The sequence below is a fragment of the Myotis myotis genome, unplaced genomic scaffold (genome assembly GCF_014108235.1).
Source record: "Myotis myotis isolate mMyoMyo1 unplaced genomic scaffold, mMyoMyo1.p scaffold_m19_p_11, whole genome shotgun sequence".
Lineage (NCBI taxonomy): Eukaryota > Metazoa > Chordata > Mammalia > Chiroptera > Vespertilionidae > Myotis > Myotis myotis.
Genome location: NW_023416315.1, coordinates 46961560 through 46978089, shown reverse-complemented (window position 1 = coordinate 46978089; position 16530 = coordinate 46961560). Strand labels below are relative to the sequence as shown.

Here is a 16530-nt window from a genome sequence, read left to right as displayed (position 1 = left end):
CAAAGCAAGATATTATGAAATAATTCAGTTTTTAAAATATTTATATTAAATACGACATGTTTGACTAAAAGAATCCGGAAAATCTCTTTGGGCCTAATGAATTGTTTCCTTAGTCAATAATTGTAAACTGGGATAAACACAGTCTTAAATATCACAGGTGAAGTTGAACCAGCCACATATTTGACTGTACATTAGCTGTATATTTACTCTCAGAAGATACTTTTATTCAAATACCCCCAAATCATTTTAACCAATGTAAGAATAAGGCTAGAAAACCCTCATAGACCAATGTTACTCTAAATGAAAGTATGATTTATTAATTATATAAAGTTCTCTTCGGCTGGCACTTACAGGTGTGTAGCTCATAAAAGTTTATTAAAATTGAAACGTAAATAAGAAATTGTTTAAAATAGATTTGAGAAAGTGAATGTGTAGTATAATATTTCTATAATTTGCATTAATATTATCAATACCTTACATTCTAAATAATTATGAAGCCACACCATTTTTCCCTTTATCTTTTGCAGCATTTCCATTCAGATTATATATATGTGTGTGTGTGTGTGTGTGTGTGTGTGTGTGCGTATGTGTGTGTGTGTGTGTGTGTGTGTGTGTATATATATATATATATATATATATATATATATATATATATATATATAAAATGTTTAAAGGCAAAAGGCTGTATTTTAAGTAACCTGATGGCCAGAAACAAAATGTAATATATTTTGTGTTTACAGGGCTTGAAACTTTTTTATGACTATTGATATTTCCAAGATTTAACTCTAAAATACAGTTTTAAGCAACCTTTGACACTAAGCAGAACAAAGAATGAAAAAAATGTTACACTCACCTCTGATCTCCTCCCTCTGTTCAAATAAGTACAGACTGGGCTGAAAGCACCACTCCCACAAACATACAGATGAGTGCGGTTGAACGCCTGAATTACACGGACGAAGTTCCCACAGCCATGCTAAAAGAATAGGTAAAGAAGCGCTTAGTAACGATTTTATTGCTATTACTAAGTGTCACTGTGAACCTTTGCTTTGAATTTTTCTTTCTGCTCTCACATGTTCGGAGATAGTAAGAGAACCACATTGTTTACACCACTGCTTTCTTTTGGGTGGACGGTAGGCCAACTTAGATAATGAGTAAAATGAATATCTCTCCCATATTTCTCTTCTGTAAGTTTTTATTTTCTGAAACTTAATGAACTTAATTTTTACCCAAGATGAAGTACAGCAAATTGTTTCCTCAAATTTTCTTCAAAACATACACACACATACACATTTTGTATAAACATGAATTAAGTGAGATGTGCTTATACAAGGCCTGTACTACCTTTAGTACACAATGGCAAGCACTATTGGCCTTTACAATTGGTGAATAAAACAAACCTTGAAGGAAATGCCAAACTTATTGCTTTCTATGAAAAATGATGTAATTTCTCTCTCTCTGCCCGTAACCCCCTAAAATACTTTCTTCAAAATCTCCTTTCTCACCTGTTCCCAGTCCAATCATTAGATATTGTCATTTATTCTCTCAACAACAAAAAATCATTATAGTAATTATAAGCTGACTATGGCCTTGCAGAAGTACATAAATATGGCCATCACCAAATGCATATCTGTCACTGAAGGGACCATTGCATGCTCTGTGTTTACCAGGCTCACTATCCTTTGCTGACTACAAATTAATCCAGCCTGAGATTACATGTTGTTCCCTTCACAGTTACTTTTTCTCTCAAAGAACATTATTAAAAATAATGTTACAAATCAAAGATAAGTATTTTAATAAAAATATATGAAAAGATATCAGTGGTTTTCCCAGGGGTGGTCAGAGACCATAGGTGTTCTTTTATACTCTCTTCTAGGTATCATGTATTTTATTTATTGTTTATAATGTACATGCATTACTTACATTATTAGTAAAGTAAAAACACAAATTTTACTAAAAAGGAAGTTACATTTAAAGTCAATGTTATTTTATATTTTCCATCATTTCCTCCTTTCATATTCATTATTACTTGATAGTAAGTATATGCTTATTTTTATATGTAGTAATTTTCTACACATGTTTCTATTATAGGTTTTTATTATCAAATAATCAATCATTAACTTTTGCTGTCAAAAAATTAAACCTTACAGACCAGACTACACAGTTTATTTTTATTTTAAGACATTAAAGATTTTTGTTAAATATATAATGTCACAGTATCTTGACACCTGTTTATAGAGGTTCCTGGAAATTGACTATATAACTGCAGATGATAATGTGTTTCTCTGGAGAAAAAGCATAGACGATGTATGGTGTGTATATAATATGTCTATGTTAAGGGTATCTGTGAGCAATGAGACTGGTGTTTATTTTTTTCACATTCAAAGTTAGTCATTCTGGGGTTCTGTATATACTATTTTTCCATAAGACATGAACTCAACCCAACTCTATTAATAATAGGTTATGTCTGTCTCCTCTGGAGTTTTGTAGGCCATTTACCATCATGAATTACTGGTATTAGTTAAAAGTCACTAATATTTCTTTTATATTTCAAATACAGTTTATACTTATGTATTTTATATCTACATATTAGATACATTGATATGTTTATTATGGCTAGTAATTGTTGAGAATTTATTATGTGGCAGACAGTGGAATAATCATTTCATATATTTAGCCTCTTTTAATTCCCAGGAGGTTTGATTTTTTTTTACCTTTATATCTCACATTTATTTAGCATATTATATGCTACTTAGGCACTTAACATTCACTTTTTTTTTTTTTTTTTACAACTCAACCGCTTTTAGAAAAATAAAGCTTAGAACATTTTTAGTTAACTTGCCTGAGGATATATAGCTAGAAAAGGGTAAAGCAGATTTTCAAACACAGATGTGTCTAACACATCTTGTATTTTTAACCTCTTCAAAATCTGTAATTGTGGCCGAAACCGGTTTGGCTCAGTGGATAGAGCGTCGGCCTGCGGACTGAAAGGTCCCAGGTTCGATTCCGGTCAAGGGCATGTACCTGGGTTGCGAGCACATCCCCAGTAGGAGATGTGCAGGAGGCAGCTGATCGATGTTTCTCTCTCATCGATGTTTCTAACTATCTCTCTCCCTTCCTCTCTGTAAAAAATCAATAAAATATATATATAAAAAAATCTGTAATTGTGTTTGGAATCTATAGTTATTAGAAGGGAGTTTTTATAACTGTTACTAATGTTTAAAGAGCTCTTCCTTTGATGTTGTTTTTAATCTTTACAACAGTGTTCCAATTAAAGTATTAGTGCCATTCTGGTGATAAGGAAATTGAATTTCAAAGAGGTTAAATGAAATGCTCTAGGTTTAATAAGTAACTGAGCTGGCTCTTGAAACACCCCGCCCTCCACCACCCAGCTTTTCTATAGGAAGGGGTTGACTAACCATGAGACAGATTCCCATGCTCTCTGGTGATGCTCAGTGTACCCCTCCAACCTTCCCTTATAGAGAAAAACCCCAAAGGAAAAACAAAGCAGTTGAGTTAATTATTGAAAATCATGTTCTAGGTCATTTCCATTTCCATTGTTCTGCCTTAGTTTCTGAATACATTATTTCTGACCTAGACCATTTCATTCAGCAAATATTTATACACTCAGTGCAAGCACTGTACATAGTACTGACAACACTGGAAATAATAGATTCAATTCCTACTTTCAGGCTATAGTAGATGCTGTAATAGGGTTATATTTTTCAAAAGGTGCTATAGAAGGAAAGAAGAGAATGAGTAATGCGGAACTTGGTGTAAAGGTTTGAAGGGGGTGTCATTGCAGAATGAGCTAGAGATTTTGACAGGCAAAAGCATAAGGAAAGAATGTTCCAACAAAAACAGCAGAGCATGAATTAAAAACAGGCAAGGCAGTGCAGGACTTACTTGGTGAATAGTGCCTAGAAGAGACAGAGGATTATTGTCTGATGAAACAAGACAATTAGAGTTCGTCTGTCATCATGCCATAGTGTGTGTGTGTGTGTGTGTGTGTGTGTGTATTTTTTTTTTTTAGAGAGGAAGGGAGAGGGAGAACGAGAGAAACATCAATAATGAGAGAGAATCATTTATCAGCTGCCACCTGTATGCCCTACACTGGAGACCAAGCCCTCAACCCAAGCATGTGCCCTGACTGGGAATCAAACCATGATCTCCTGGTTCATAGGTTGACAACCACTGAGCCATGCCAGCCGGGCATCATGCCATAATCTTTAGCTGGCATAGAGAGTGGATTTAGGTATACAAATCTCAGAGCTATTAAAAAATCTGTCTTTATCTTTAACTAGCCGTTTGAACTTGAGGCATTTATGTAATTTCTCTGTGCTTCAATCTTTTTATCTACGAATGGTGATGATAGTATTTGTTGTGAGCAATATAGAGGCAAAAGTACGTTTACAGTTGTTTATATGGAAGATATACAATAGTTAATTAAATAGTAATACAAGAATAAACTGTTTTTCTTGATCACAACTGTAAACCTACTTTTGCCACACCCTGTATAATAATAAAGCACTTGGAATAGTTTCTGGCAAATAAATATACACTGGGTTAAATATTAGACTCTTTCACACACATTTTCAATTCCAACTGCCAATACAAACCTGTGAAGTAAATAGGGCATTTGTCCTGCACAGAGCTTAGTATATAGGCCCTCACCATAACAGGCATCCATGAAAGGTTTGGGGAACAAGACTTCAGTGAAATTCAGCACCATGCATGCTTTCTTTTAATTGTTTAACTCTATTTTGAAAGTATTTTCTGGTAAAATGTTAAATGTAAAATGAAAAATCAGGCTGCTAACATTATGCAGAATATAATGTCCTTTTATTCATATACTATATATGTCATGTAATAAAATGCTGAAATAGCCCTAGCTGGTGTGGCTCAGTGGATAGATAGAGCATCGGCCTGCAGACTGAGGGGTCCTGGATTCGATTCCTGTCAAGGGCACATGCCCAGGTTGTGGGCTCGATCCCCAGTCGGGGACGTTGCAGGAGGCAGCTGATTAATGATTCTCTCTCATCATTGATGTTTCTATCTCTTTCTCCCTCTCCCTTTCTCTCTGAAATCAATAAAAATATATTAATAAAATGCTGAAATAATATACCCCAATTTTTAATTTATTATATTTGGATTGTGAATTTATTTTATTTACTTAACAGAAATATAGTATTTACTGTGTGCTATATGCTTTTCTTGGTCTTTAAAAATTTCTATATTAAACATATATTAGTTGCATAATTTAAAAACAGACGTTTCTAAAATATATTCTGGAGCACAGATGAATAGGGTATTAAAAATATTGACTTTTCATGGTCCATACTATGCAATGGGGGTGGGGGGTGGAGAGGGACTATTATTTTTCCGCCTACAATTCTTTTTCCTTTGGTCTGATTAAAGCATGCTTCTCTGTAGGTATCTTGGATGTATGAAATGAGATGGATTTGTCAAACATTCTCTTATTTAGCACAGACAGAGCATTTATTTGAAAGCATTAGTTTGATTGTTATTTCCCAGGACCCAACAATTTTGGCAGTACTAGAACAGAACCCTCCACCAGTTACTTACATTGTGTATACTAATTGGCTCTAAAGCAGAATTTAAAGATATCTATGAATGACATTACAGTATGACAAAACTATGGGAAAACATAAGCATGTATTGAAGATTTTATCTAATGACTTTTAATTACAAGAGAGCAAATAACAGAGCCTTTTAATTTTGCCAAAGAGAGAAAGAAATTTAATGACTTAGCTAAGATTCTTTAGAAAATCAACAGCAAGTTTTGGAACAAGAACGTGCAAAGGTATCCAAATCCTACATATCCTGTATAAATGGGAAATGAAAATCTTTTTGAACAAAGGACAATTAAATCCAGTAATTATAGCCACAGGATATTACTGTGGCAAAAAGCAACTCATGATCAGATACGCATTAGTGGAAAAAATCTCTACATTAGAGAATGAAAGAAAATAGTTTCATTCATGCATAATTATTGACATAATAGCTTCAGGGGACAAAAAAGTATACCCCACAAAAGTATACTTCATTCTACTCACTCCCTAGAAGGCTATTATAATATTCTTACAAATGTTTTTCCACATTTTCCTGGATTTTCCCCTCCAGAAAGTGGTCTACAAAATCCTATGGGTAGCAAAAATGCTCCTGCAAGCTCCTTCTGCCCACTTTTAAATTTCTCTTATAAGGAGAGTTATGAAACTGAAAAAGTGAGACCATTGCTGAGCCACTCCTGGTGAGCTCTTGCCAAGAACACCTTCCAGTTGAGACCTGGAGATTCAACATTCCAGGTTCTTCCACGGACCTGCACTGAGCCTGACCTTTTTAGAACCTGAAACCTGGGACTATTAAGAGTCAATGAAAACAAAAAGCTCATTTCCACACTTTCTTCTTCCACAAGGGTTATTTAGTCTTTCTTTCTTTGAACCAATCTGGTGAATCTCTGAAGTACTTATTACCAAGGCTCAGCGCACAGCCTTCTCTCCTAAAATCAGCATTTCTTACCTCTATACTTATAATGAATGCTACATGTACAATGGTAAGTGTTTAGTCAACATTAAGTCAAGACTGTTATTTGACCTTAGACCTGATTGTGTGTGTGTGTGTGTGTATACATTTATTAGTTTGCTACCCAATCACCATATTTCAATCTCACTCCTGAATCAGGATGTATTTCCATGCTTATTAAATTAACTAGAGGGGAGGGAGGGGTCGCTCAGCCCGGCCTCTGCCCTCTCGCAGCCTGGGACCCCTCGAGGGATGTCCGCTTGCTGGCTTAGGCCCGCTCCCCATGAAGGCCAAAGCCGGCAGGTGGACATCCCTCGAGGGGTCATTGGCACTCCCGACACCACTGCTGCATTCACCAGCCTTGAGCCCAGCTTCTGGCTGAGTGGCCTCTCCCTGTGGGCACTCCCTCCGGCATTGAGCGTCTGCCCCCTGGTGGTCAGTGCCCGTCATAGCAACCGGTCGTTCCACCATTCAGTCAATTTGCATATTAGTCTTTTATTATATAGGATGTTGACTTCTCCAACAAGGTAATAAAGTTTATGAGAGTCAAATATGTCTATTTTAGCAGAAAATTGTATCTCTAGTAATTAACATTATGCCAGATGCATAGTAGGTATCAGTATTTGTTGAAAAATGATTGAAAGAATGAATTATCTAAAGAAACTTCTGCCCTGGCTGGGTGGCTCAGTTGGTTGGAGGATTGTCCCATACATCAAAAGGTTGCAGGTCTGATTCCAAGTCAGGGCACATACCTAGATTGCACTTTCAATCCCAGGTGGGGGTGCAAACAGGAGGAAACTGATTGAAGTTTACCTCTCACATCAATGTCTCTCCCTTTCTCTCTGTCTCTCTCTCGCTCTCCCTCTCTCTCTAAAATCAATAAACATGTCCTTTGGTGATGATTAAAAAAAAAGAAACTTCTTTTTGTTAAATATCTTTTAAAAAATGTATATCGGAGAGAGGAAAGAAGAGGAAGAGAGAGAAACATCAATAATGTCAGAGAATCATGGATTAGCTACCTCCTGCATGCTCCCTACTGGGGATAGAGTCCTCAACCTGGGCATGTGCCCTGACCAGGAATTGAACCCTGACCTCCTGGGTCATAGGTCAACATTCAACCACTGAGCCACACCAGCCGGGCTACCAAGTTATTAATATAAGAGTAAGTAATTTTGATACTTGGATCTATTATGTTATTTTTTTCATGATTTGAAATAAGAAGGTGAAATGACATATATGCTTCATTATAAACATTAAATGTCTTGTGCACATTAGATATTTTTTCCTGTATTTATTTTATAATATTCAAGAATAATCTGTCAGTCCTGGCCAGTGTGTCTCAGTGGGAGGGTCATGGGCTCGACCCGAATAAATGTGTTTCTCTCAAATTGATGTTCTCTTTCTCTCCCTCCCTCTCTCCCTCCCTTCCACTGTCTCTAAAACTCAGTGGAAAATATATCCTGGGGTGAGCATTAATTTAAAAAAAAAAGCATAATCTGTCAGTTTCAGCAAGTCGTTAGCAGCAATCAATATAGATTTATTCCTTGACTCTGGACTCTTACCTAAAGTAACATAATTTTTACAATTGTTTCTAGTGCCTCACATTGACAATCTATTGATATTTATACCTGTCTCAATTTTGTTTCTATGGTTATTTTTAATTAACAAAGATACCAGTCATCACTGGTGATTTACGCCTCTGGAATGTGCTGGCTAACCACAACCCTTCTGCTGAGAATCTTTCTTAGGAAAAGCCCACATGGTATCTGGGAGTTGGCCCAGAGTCTTGCATTATCATTATTCCAGCAGCCTCCTGAGAATTCCACAGGTTGGATCCACTTGGAACAGGGGTTATTACTGAAATTCATCATGAAAAGTGTCAGGGTGCAATAATGAAAGCAAGTCAAGAAAGTTTTACCCAGTCAGGAATTCCTAAATTACAATGTTTAAGAGTTCCAATCTTTCTGTATTTACATTTTTTACCATGTGTCCAGCAGAGGATTTAAAACACCAACACCCGTTGTCTCACTCCTGGCTGCACTCAAGATACATGGATTTGAAGACCAAATATTTAAGGTTTGGGTTTTTTTTTAAAGCACTCACTGTGGGATCTTTGCCAGCCATTTTGCACTCTTCGACTTTGATTGTAGATGCTGGCCAGAAAACCTGCTCAGAAAGGAAAATATAGATTGCATAAATCTCACTGTACATAGGACAGCTCAGTGCTTGTCATTTACTTTATGTTAACAGATTTCTTTAAGATGTTTCGTATTTCTACAAAATTCTATCTTCTTTCATTTTATGAACTTAAATGAATATGGATTTTAAAATTTTATTGTAAGACTTATGTTTTTATTCTTTCCATCAATCTTTCTTTTAACAAAAGCACTTTAATATATGCCCCCTTACTAATGCTATTATATTAAAATGAGGTCATTATTAATGTGCACAATATAAGGTATATTTCCTCTTTTTTATTTATAGTACACTTTTTCCAACTGCTTATATCACAATGAATTTACATTTATATTCCAATCTCAGTTTAATATTATTTTGAGAAAACTACAAGCTAGGCTGGTGGATTTAATTAAAATGGGCACCTAGGCACATCCACAGTTAAAATAGCTTGGATAGAATCCAAAAGGCTCCTGCTCTGAAATACTGTCCTAGCATTCCAAGTCGTTGTTGCCTTGGCTCAGGTCTGGTAGTGAAGATTATTTCTTTGTCTGCTGTCCATTTTTAAAATAACAAGTCCAGAAATCTCCTTTCTGTAATAAATTTATAATGAATCTACTTTTATTTCTTTACTCCAGTGAGTCTCAATTTATTTCCTTGTTGTGAAACAGAATGACAAATATGGGCTACATTTGTTCAAAGAATAGTGCATTTAATAATTGTGTTCCTTCCAAGGACTTGCTGAATTACAAATAAATGACAAGGTAGGTCTTCCTTTAATCCGACTATTTTTTTTCATGCTATATTCTAGTCTTTTCTTTTTCTCGTTCTATATATGTATAAACAGGAAGTGTTTTCTCAGTTAGCTTCAGATTTTAGATTGTTTAAATTATAAAACTAGACAAAGAAAATTGAATTGATTATATATTTTCAGTCCATTAAATAAATACGAACTTCCAATTACATATAAACATGCAACTGGTATTTTCTATTGTTCTAATGAAATACATAATTTATTATTGTATTTTAAGTCTTTAAAGAAAAAAGCAAGTAAGAGGTCAACATTGCCCTCATGAAAGTAATACACTTACACTCAAAGCTTCTTGACTTATATTGTTAATATTCAAGGAAAGAATGTGATCTTTGCTGCCCACATATATCCGGTCCTGATCTTCATCCATTAATAATATCCTATAGTCTAAAGGGTGGTGAGACAGGCTGAAGTACTCAGAGGTCTTGGTTTCTCGAAGCTCTGAAATAGTGAACAACACAGTGAAAATAGACATGGTTCAATGGTCTATTATTTTAATAAAAATTATCTTACAGAAATATTTACCAAAACCGTAACGATAAATTTTCCTCCTACAATAATAAATTAATTATAAATTAGAGTTATTTCAGTGGATATTTTTATTCATCGTCTCTGAAATAAAACATAAATCAATAAATGCAATTTTAAAGTTTATGGTGATGACATTGATTACAAAATTATTCACATTTTGTAAGAATCTCAATTGAGTTTTATTTCTGGATGTCATATCAACTAGTTCAAACAGATTAGCCAAAAATATATAGTAAGTTAGCAGATTGAAACACAAATAAAAGCTCAACAAACAAACAAACAATGGCAGTGTGAATGTCTTCCTAGTTTGTCTTAATGTTTTATTGTTGGACTCAGTATATCATTTTAGAATTATTTCCTGCTCTAAATATTTACCTTACTCCCTCAACATAATTCTAACCAGTTCAATATGTTTTTTTGATAAATTACTTAAAAAGACACCTATTTTTCCCCCAGTATACTCCATAAAAAGTTAATGTCATTTAAAAGTTCATGTATCCTATCTAATAAAAGAGAAACATGGTAATTAGTGTATGTCCGCTACCCTTCCCATTGGCTAATCAGGGCAATATGCAAATTAACTGTCAGCCAAGATGGCGGCCGGCAGCCAGGCAGCTTGAAGCTAACATGAGGCTTGCTTGCTTCAGTGACAGAGGAAACCAACGTTCCCCGCCTGCCTTGCCGGCCTCTGAGCTTGCAGTTTGAAAAACTGTTACAAATATAGAAGCTAAACAAAACCCCAGAAACCTGCTTTCAGCCCGCCAGGATCTCAGAGCTGGAGTTGATACACTGTTTCGATTATAGAACCCAAACAAACCAGATACCTGCTTTCAGCAACAGAGGCCTCAGAGCTGGAGCCAGAGCTAAAGCTGGCCCAGGATAAAAAAGAAAAAGAAAAAAAGGAGTGGTTGGGAGCTTCAGTCACCCGCCAGCCTGAAAACAGCCCTCAGCCCCTCACCCAGACTGGCCAGGCACCCCAGTGGGGACCCCCACCTTGAAGGGTGTGTGACCAGCTGCAAACAGCCATTATCCCCTCACCCAGGCTGGCCAGGCACCCAAGTGGGGACCCCCACCCTGAAGGGTGTGTGACCAGCTGCAAACAGCCATCATCCCCTCACCCAGGCTGGCCAGGCACCCCAGTGGGGACCCCCACCCTGATCCAGGGCACCATTCAGGGCAAACCAGCTGGCCCCCACCCGTGCACCAGGCCTCTATCCTATATAGTAAAAGGGTAATATGCCTCCCAGCACCGGGATCAGCGGAGCCGAGAGCCTCCCGGCACCGGATCAGCGCCCAAACCCCGATCGCCCTGCGGCTCTGTGTGTGACAGGGGGCGGGGCCACAACCTCCCTATCCGCCCTGCTCTGTTCGTGACAGGGGAAGGTGCCCCAACCCCCTGATCAGCCCTGCTCTGTGCCTGATAGGGGGGAGCTCCCCAACCCCCTGATCGCCCTGCGGCTCTGTGTGTGACAGGGTGCGGCACCCCAACCCCCTGATCGGCCCTGCTCTGTGTGTGACAGGGTGCGGTGCCCCAACACCCCTTCCCCCCAAGCCCCCCACAGGCCCTGCTGTGTGACGGGGAAGAGCCATAACCTCCCCATCGGCCTTGCCCTGAGTGTGAGAGTGGTGGCGCCCCAACCCCCTGATCGGCCGAGCTCTGTGGGTGATAGAGGGCGGCGCCCCAACCCCCTCTCCACGGGCCCTGCTCTGTGTGTGATGGGGTAAAGCCATAACCTCCCCATCAGCCCTGCCCTGAGTGTGACAGTGGTGGTGCCCCAACCCCCTGATCTGCCCTGCTCTGTGGGTGCTAGAGGGTGGCGCCCCAACCCCCTGATCTGCCCTGCTCTGTGGGTGCTAGAGGGCGGCGCCCCAACCCCCTGATCTGCCCTGCTCTGTGCGTGACAGGGGGAAGCTCCCCAACCCCCTGATCGACCCTGCTCTGTGCGTGACAGGGTACGGAGCCCCAACCCCCCTGATGGGCCCTGCTCTGTGCGTAACAGGGGGCAGCGCCCCAACCCCCTTATTGGCCCTGCTCTGTGCGTGACAGGGGGTGGCGCCGCAACCTCCCCATCGACCCTGCCTTGAGTGTGACAGGGGGCGGTGCCCCAACCCCCCTATCGGCCCTACCCTGAGCGTGACTGAGGGTGGCATCGCAACCTCCTGATCTGCCCTGCTCTGTGCATGACAGGGGGCGGCGCCCCAACTCCCCAATCGGCCCTGCTCTGAGCCCGACCAGGGGCTGCACCTAGGGATTGGGCCTGCCCTCTGCCACCTGGGAGTGGGCCTAAGCCAGCAGGTCATTATCTCCCGAGGGGTCCCAGACTGCGAGAGGGCACAGGCCGGGCTGAGGGACTTTCCCCCACCCCCCAGTGCACAAATTTTTGTGCACCGGGCCTCTAGTATATTATAAGGAAAAATAATGAATTTTCAGATGTTCTGAATTGTTAGATTTCAGTATCTCAATGATCAGTGACTCATGTTTATTTAACTTCTTTTACATTAAATATGTGCCTGTACAACTGAACTTTGAATATAATGAATGCACCATGACAACACAAAAGTCAAATAACAATTACAGCAGAATCAATTTTCTTTCCAGTCAAAGTGCTCTTTTGCACAACTTAAGACTTTTCCTTTCAAAGAGTTGATGTTTTCTTTGTTCTTTTGATTATAATCATAAAAGAATGAAAAACTGTACAAGAATATGCTTTCTGGCCCTGCTGGCCTGGCTCAGTGGTTGAGCACTGACCTATGAACCATGAGGTCACGGTTCGATTCCCGTAATAAAATTTCCTGTTGGCAGAGTTGGTCTATGCCAACAACAGTGGTTCCATTCCCCTAACCAGTGAGTCGATTAAATGTGGCCTCTGACTAGTTATGGTCTATGAGACTTAAAGAAAAGCCTTCTGCAGGGGTACTGAAAATATTTCTTGGGTCTCAAAAAGTGGCACCCCAAAAAGGTGCCACTTTTTCTACCTCTGGACGTTGGTGTGTGAGCATATTATACTTGTAGTAATTGCAGCTACCAGGATTACTAGCTGAGAATGACAAGCAGGAATTTAGGGGGAAAAATCTCAGTTCTTTAAAAAAGCACTTAATCTCTGAACTCCCCTGGAACTGCGCTATAACTGAACTACTGCTATTATGTAAAATTAAAAAAAAAAATTCTTGTATTTCTTAGGCACCTTGAAGTTTTCATTTCTGTTGTTGAAACCTTACCAGCTGATACATCTTTTGAGTGTTCAAAGACCCTAACTACCACCTTCTTACCCTTGCTACCATGATTTCTTTAGCTTGGGTATTTTTTTTAATACTCTTCTTTTTTTCTTTTTCCCTTTTCTTCCTAATCTATAATGAAGTGAAATCAAGAGTGTGATCTTAGTAGGGAAAACAGCCCCAACTGAATTTTTCCTGCAATTAACAAACAATGGCAGTTCTCCTCTTTAACTGTTTTGTTAGAAAATAATCAATTTCTTGCATTAATTCAAATACCACAGGGAGCAATAACTATATTAACTTAAGACCTTTCTGGTCTGAGGATTTTTATCTATTTTTCTGAGCCATAAAGCTATCTTCAAATTTAATTACCTTTAGCTCACTGACAGTTGACAGCTGTTAACCAAGGAAGATTTACTTTAGAAGGGCCCCTGTTGGAAGCCTACAAGCCAAGGCCATTTAGTTAAAATGCTATTTAAGTTGCTGTTAGTTAGCCCTAATTGAACTTTGGGGCTTGGGAAAAAAACCCCACCAAAATACGAAATTTTTATTTATTTTTTTTACTTAATAAAGAGATGAGTTCAAAGCATTGAAGATTTTTATCTATCTATGAAAAGAATGACTAAAGAATCCATCATTTTGGTTTAATGTAGAGCCAACTTAAGTCGATGAATACAGTTAGAGAAAATGACTAATTTAATGACGTGGGTACAGTGAGAAAAGGAAATCACCATTATTGGTTTCTCCTCTAGACAAATGAAAAGAATGGCGCTGTGCTACAGTTCTTTAAATCTTAGCAATGATGTCATCCTTTTTACAGCGCTGGAAGTACAACTAGTTGTTTTGTTTCTCAGGACATGCTCAACTGATCGAAAGGAACTTTGGCTGAGAGTATGAGGTATTAGAAAACGTGGTGGCCCCCAAAGGGCAGTGTAGGTCTCCAAGTCCCTGGGAAAACCTCCTGGGAAACATTATTAAAAAAATACCACATGCTTCTATCCTGAAATCTACATTACTGTAGAGTTCTATGGTGGGAAATTACTGTCATGCGTTCCATGCAATGTTCCCTGAGGGGAAATCTGCAGCTCAATATGCTTACCTGAAATTCATGTATGAACATGGACTTTTCTTTGTGATAGAAATTTTTGTGAGCCTTGAGAATTTAACCAAGGCTGGGGGAACAGTACATTCCCCCAAAATATAAACCCTAGCAATATAAGCTTTGGGGTCCTACTGAAGATAGTCAACATATTGCTGTAGCAATTACAATATAGTTTAACATATATAATATATGCTGTTTGTAAATCACACTTTGCCCCTAACCACAGTAAGAACTAACGTTTGTTCTCTGTTAAATCAGTCGGTGATCTTTTTTATATATAATATATTTTATTGATTTTTTACAGAGAGGAAGGGAGAGGGGTAGAGAGCTAGAAACATTCATGAGAGAGAAATGCGGCCAAGGTACATGCCCTTGACCAGAATTGAACCTGGGACCCTTCAGTCCACAGGCCAACGCTCTATCCACTCAGCCAAACTGGTTAGGGCCAGTGGGTGATCCTAATATTTGAGGTGACTTAAATCAAAATAACTCAAATAGCGCTCTCTCTCTCTCTCTCTCTCTCTCTCTCTCTCTCTCTCTCAGTGGAGGAGGGTGGAGAGTCTAGGGTTTTCTTTTATGAATAATATATATCTCAAACTACTAAGAAGGGGAACTCATTTGCTCAGAATACTAAATTATCTTTGGCCTTTTATAAATCTGAAATACAGGCCAAAGATTACTTGATTAAAAATCAACTCCCAGAGGTCTCTCTATTAGAAACATATGCAACGGTTACTCATTAATTAGATTTAAAGTTCTTGACATGTTATTAATTGATGTAATTGATGTATTCAACACATATTTATTGAGCTCTTATCACAGCAGGCTGGACACTTTGCTCAGATAAGAGGACACAAATATGAAGATACTATGGCCTTACGACAATTCCAAATTTTACCTTTCATTCTGTTACGGTCATGCTTCACTTGCCAATGGAGGTACATTATGAGAGACGAGTCTTTAGGCCATTTGATCATGGTGCTTACATCATGGAGTGCTAACACAAACTAGATGGGAGAGCCTACTCCACACATGGGCTATATTGTCTAGCCCAGCAGTCGCCAGCCTTTCGGACCTCACGGACCACCAGTGGCCCGCCAGTTGCTCCCAGGCTACAAGCTTGTGCAGCCGTTTACTGTACTAAATATTGTAGGCAATTGTAACACAATATCATATGTCTCTGACCAACAAATAGGTCCAGAGACATATAAGCCCCAAACAGAATCTCAGAGGAAGGGAGAGATGAACCCATCTGGAGAGATTAACAAATCACTTATTTGCATATATGTATAAGCCATGGGCAGAGACAATACTGAGGTGAAGGCCTGGGGAGGGGGGCAAAGGGGATTGAGGGACATCTGTGACACAACAATAAAATAAAATACATTAACAATAAGATACAGTAAAGACTGTGCGAGCACACTTGCACCCGCTGGGGATGTAAGGGGAGGGCTGTGAAGGCAGGCGCTGAGAGGAGGATAGATATCAGGACAGAGGGAGTGAGGGAGAGAGCAAGAAGGAAGAGAAGGGGAGGGGAAAAAGGAGAGCAGAGAGCCAGAGACCCAGGGAGGTAAGCTAAAGATGAGAAATAATGAAAGGGAGAGGGGGAGGAGTGGGAGGATAGAAAAAGGAGAGAGAGGAAGAAAGGGAGGGAGGGGAAAGAAGGGAAATGAGTTTGTGCACAGGAGTGTATGTGCATGTGTGTGTATGTGTGCGTGCGTGTGTGTGCATGTCCGTTTGTGGGCAGGTGTGTAGGGAGCAGGCTCCTAGGTACTCCTCCTCCCCAGCCTATTCCTCTTCCTTCCTAGATAGTCCCTTGGCCCAGCTGCCAGCAAGCTGGGTGGACAGCATGCCGACCTTCCTGGTCTATTTAAAGCATGTAGAGGTAGCAGTAAATGCAAACTTTCAATATCGCAAACATTTGCTTATAGTCCAGTATAATCTTAAGATTATAAGATTATCAGACACCATGGTATATGTGGTCTGTCTTTGACTGAAACTTCCATCATCCTCTGTCACGTAACTGCACTCTGTTTGCTCAGCCCACCATGAAGTTGTCACCAGAAACCTCCGCTCTCTCTCAGGCAGTACGGGCATCTGCAGACTTCAAAGGAAATCCTTAGGATATCTTTTATTTCAGCGATATTGCTACCCT

The 16530-nt window shown here is 39.2% G+C and overlaps 1 protein-coding gene across 3 annotated transcripts in view; it reads right to left on the bottom strand.

The window, feature by feature from the left end:
• SEMA3C (semaphorin 3C) overlaps positions 1 to 16530 on the bottom strand; it is a 168661-nt gene that overhangs the window by 78265 nt on the left and 73866 nt on the right. For all 3 annotated transcript variants that reach the window (XM_036328351.1, XM_036328349.1, XM_036328350.1), the window contains exons 3-5: positions 9807 to 9967; positions 8644 to 8706; positions 854 to 973 (exon numbers count right to left, since the gene is read on the bottom strand). In XM_036328351.1, the coding sequence (XP_036184244.1) occupies positions 854 to 973; positions 8644 to 8706; positions 9807 to 9967 (344 nt within the window). The remainder of the gene's footprint in view (positions 1 to 853; positions 974 to 8643; positions 8707 to 9806; positions 9968 to 16530) is intronic.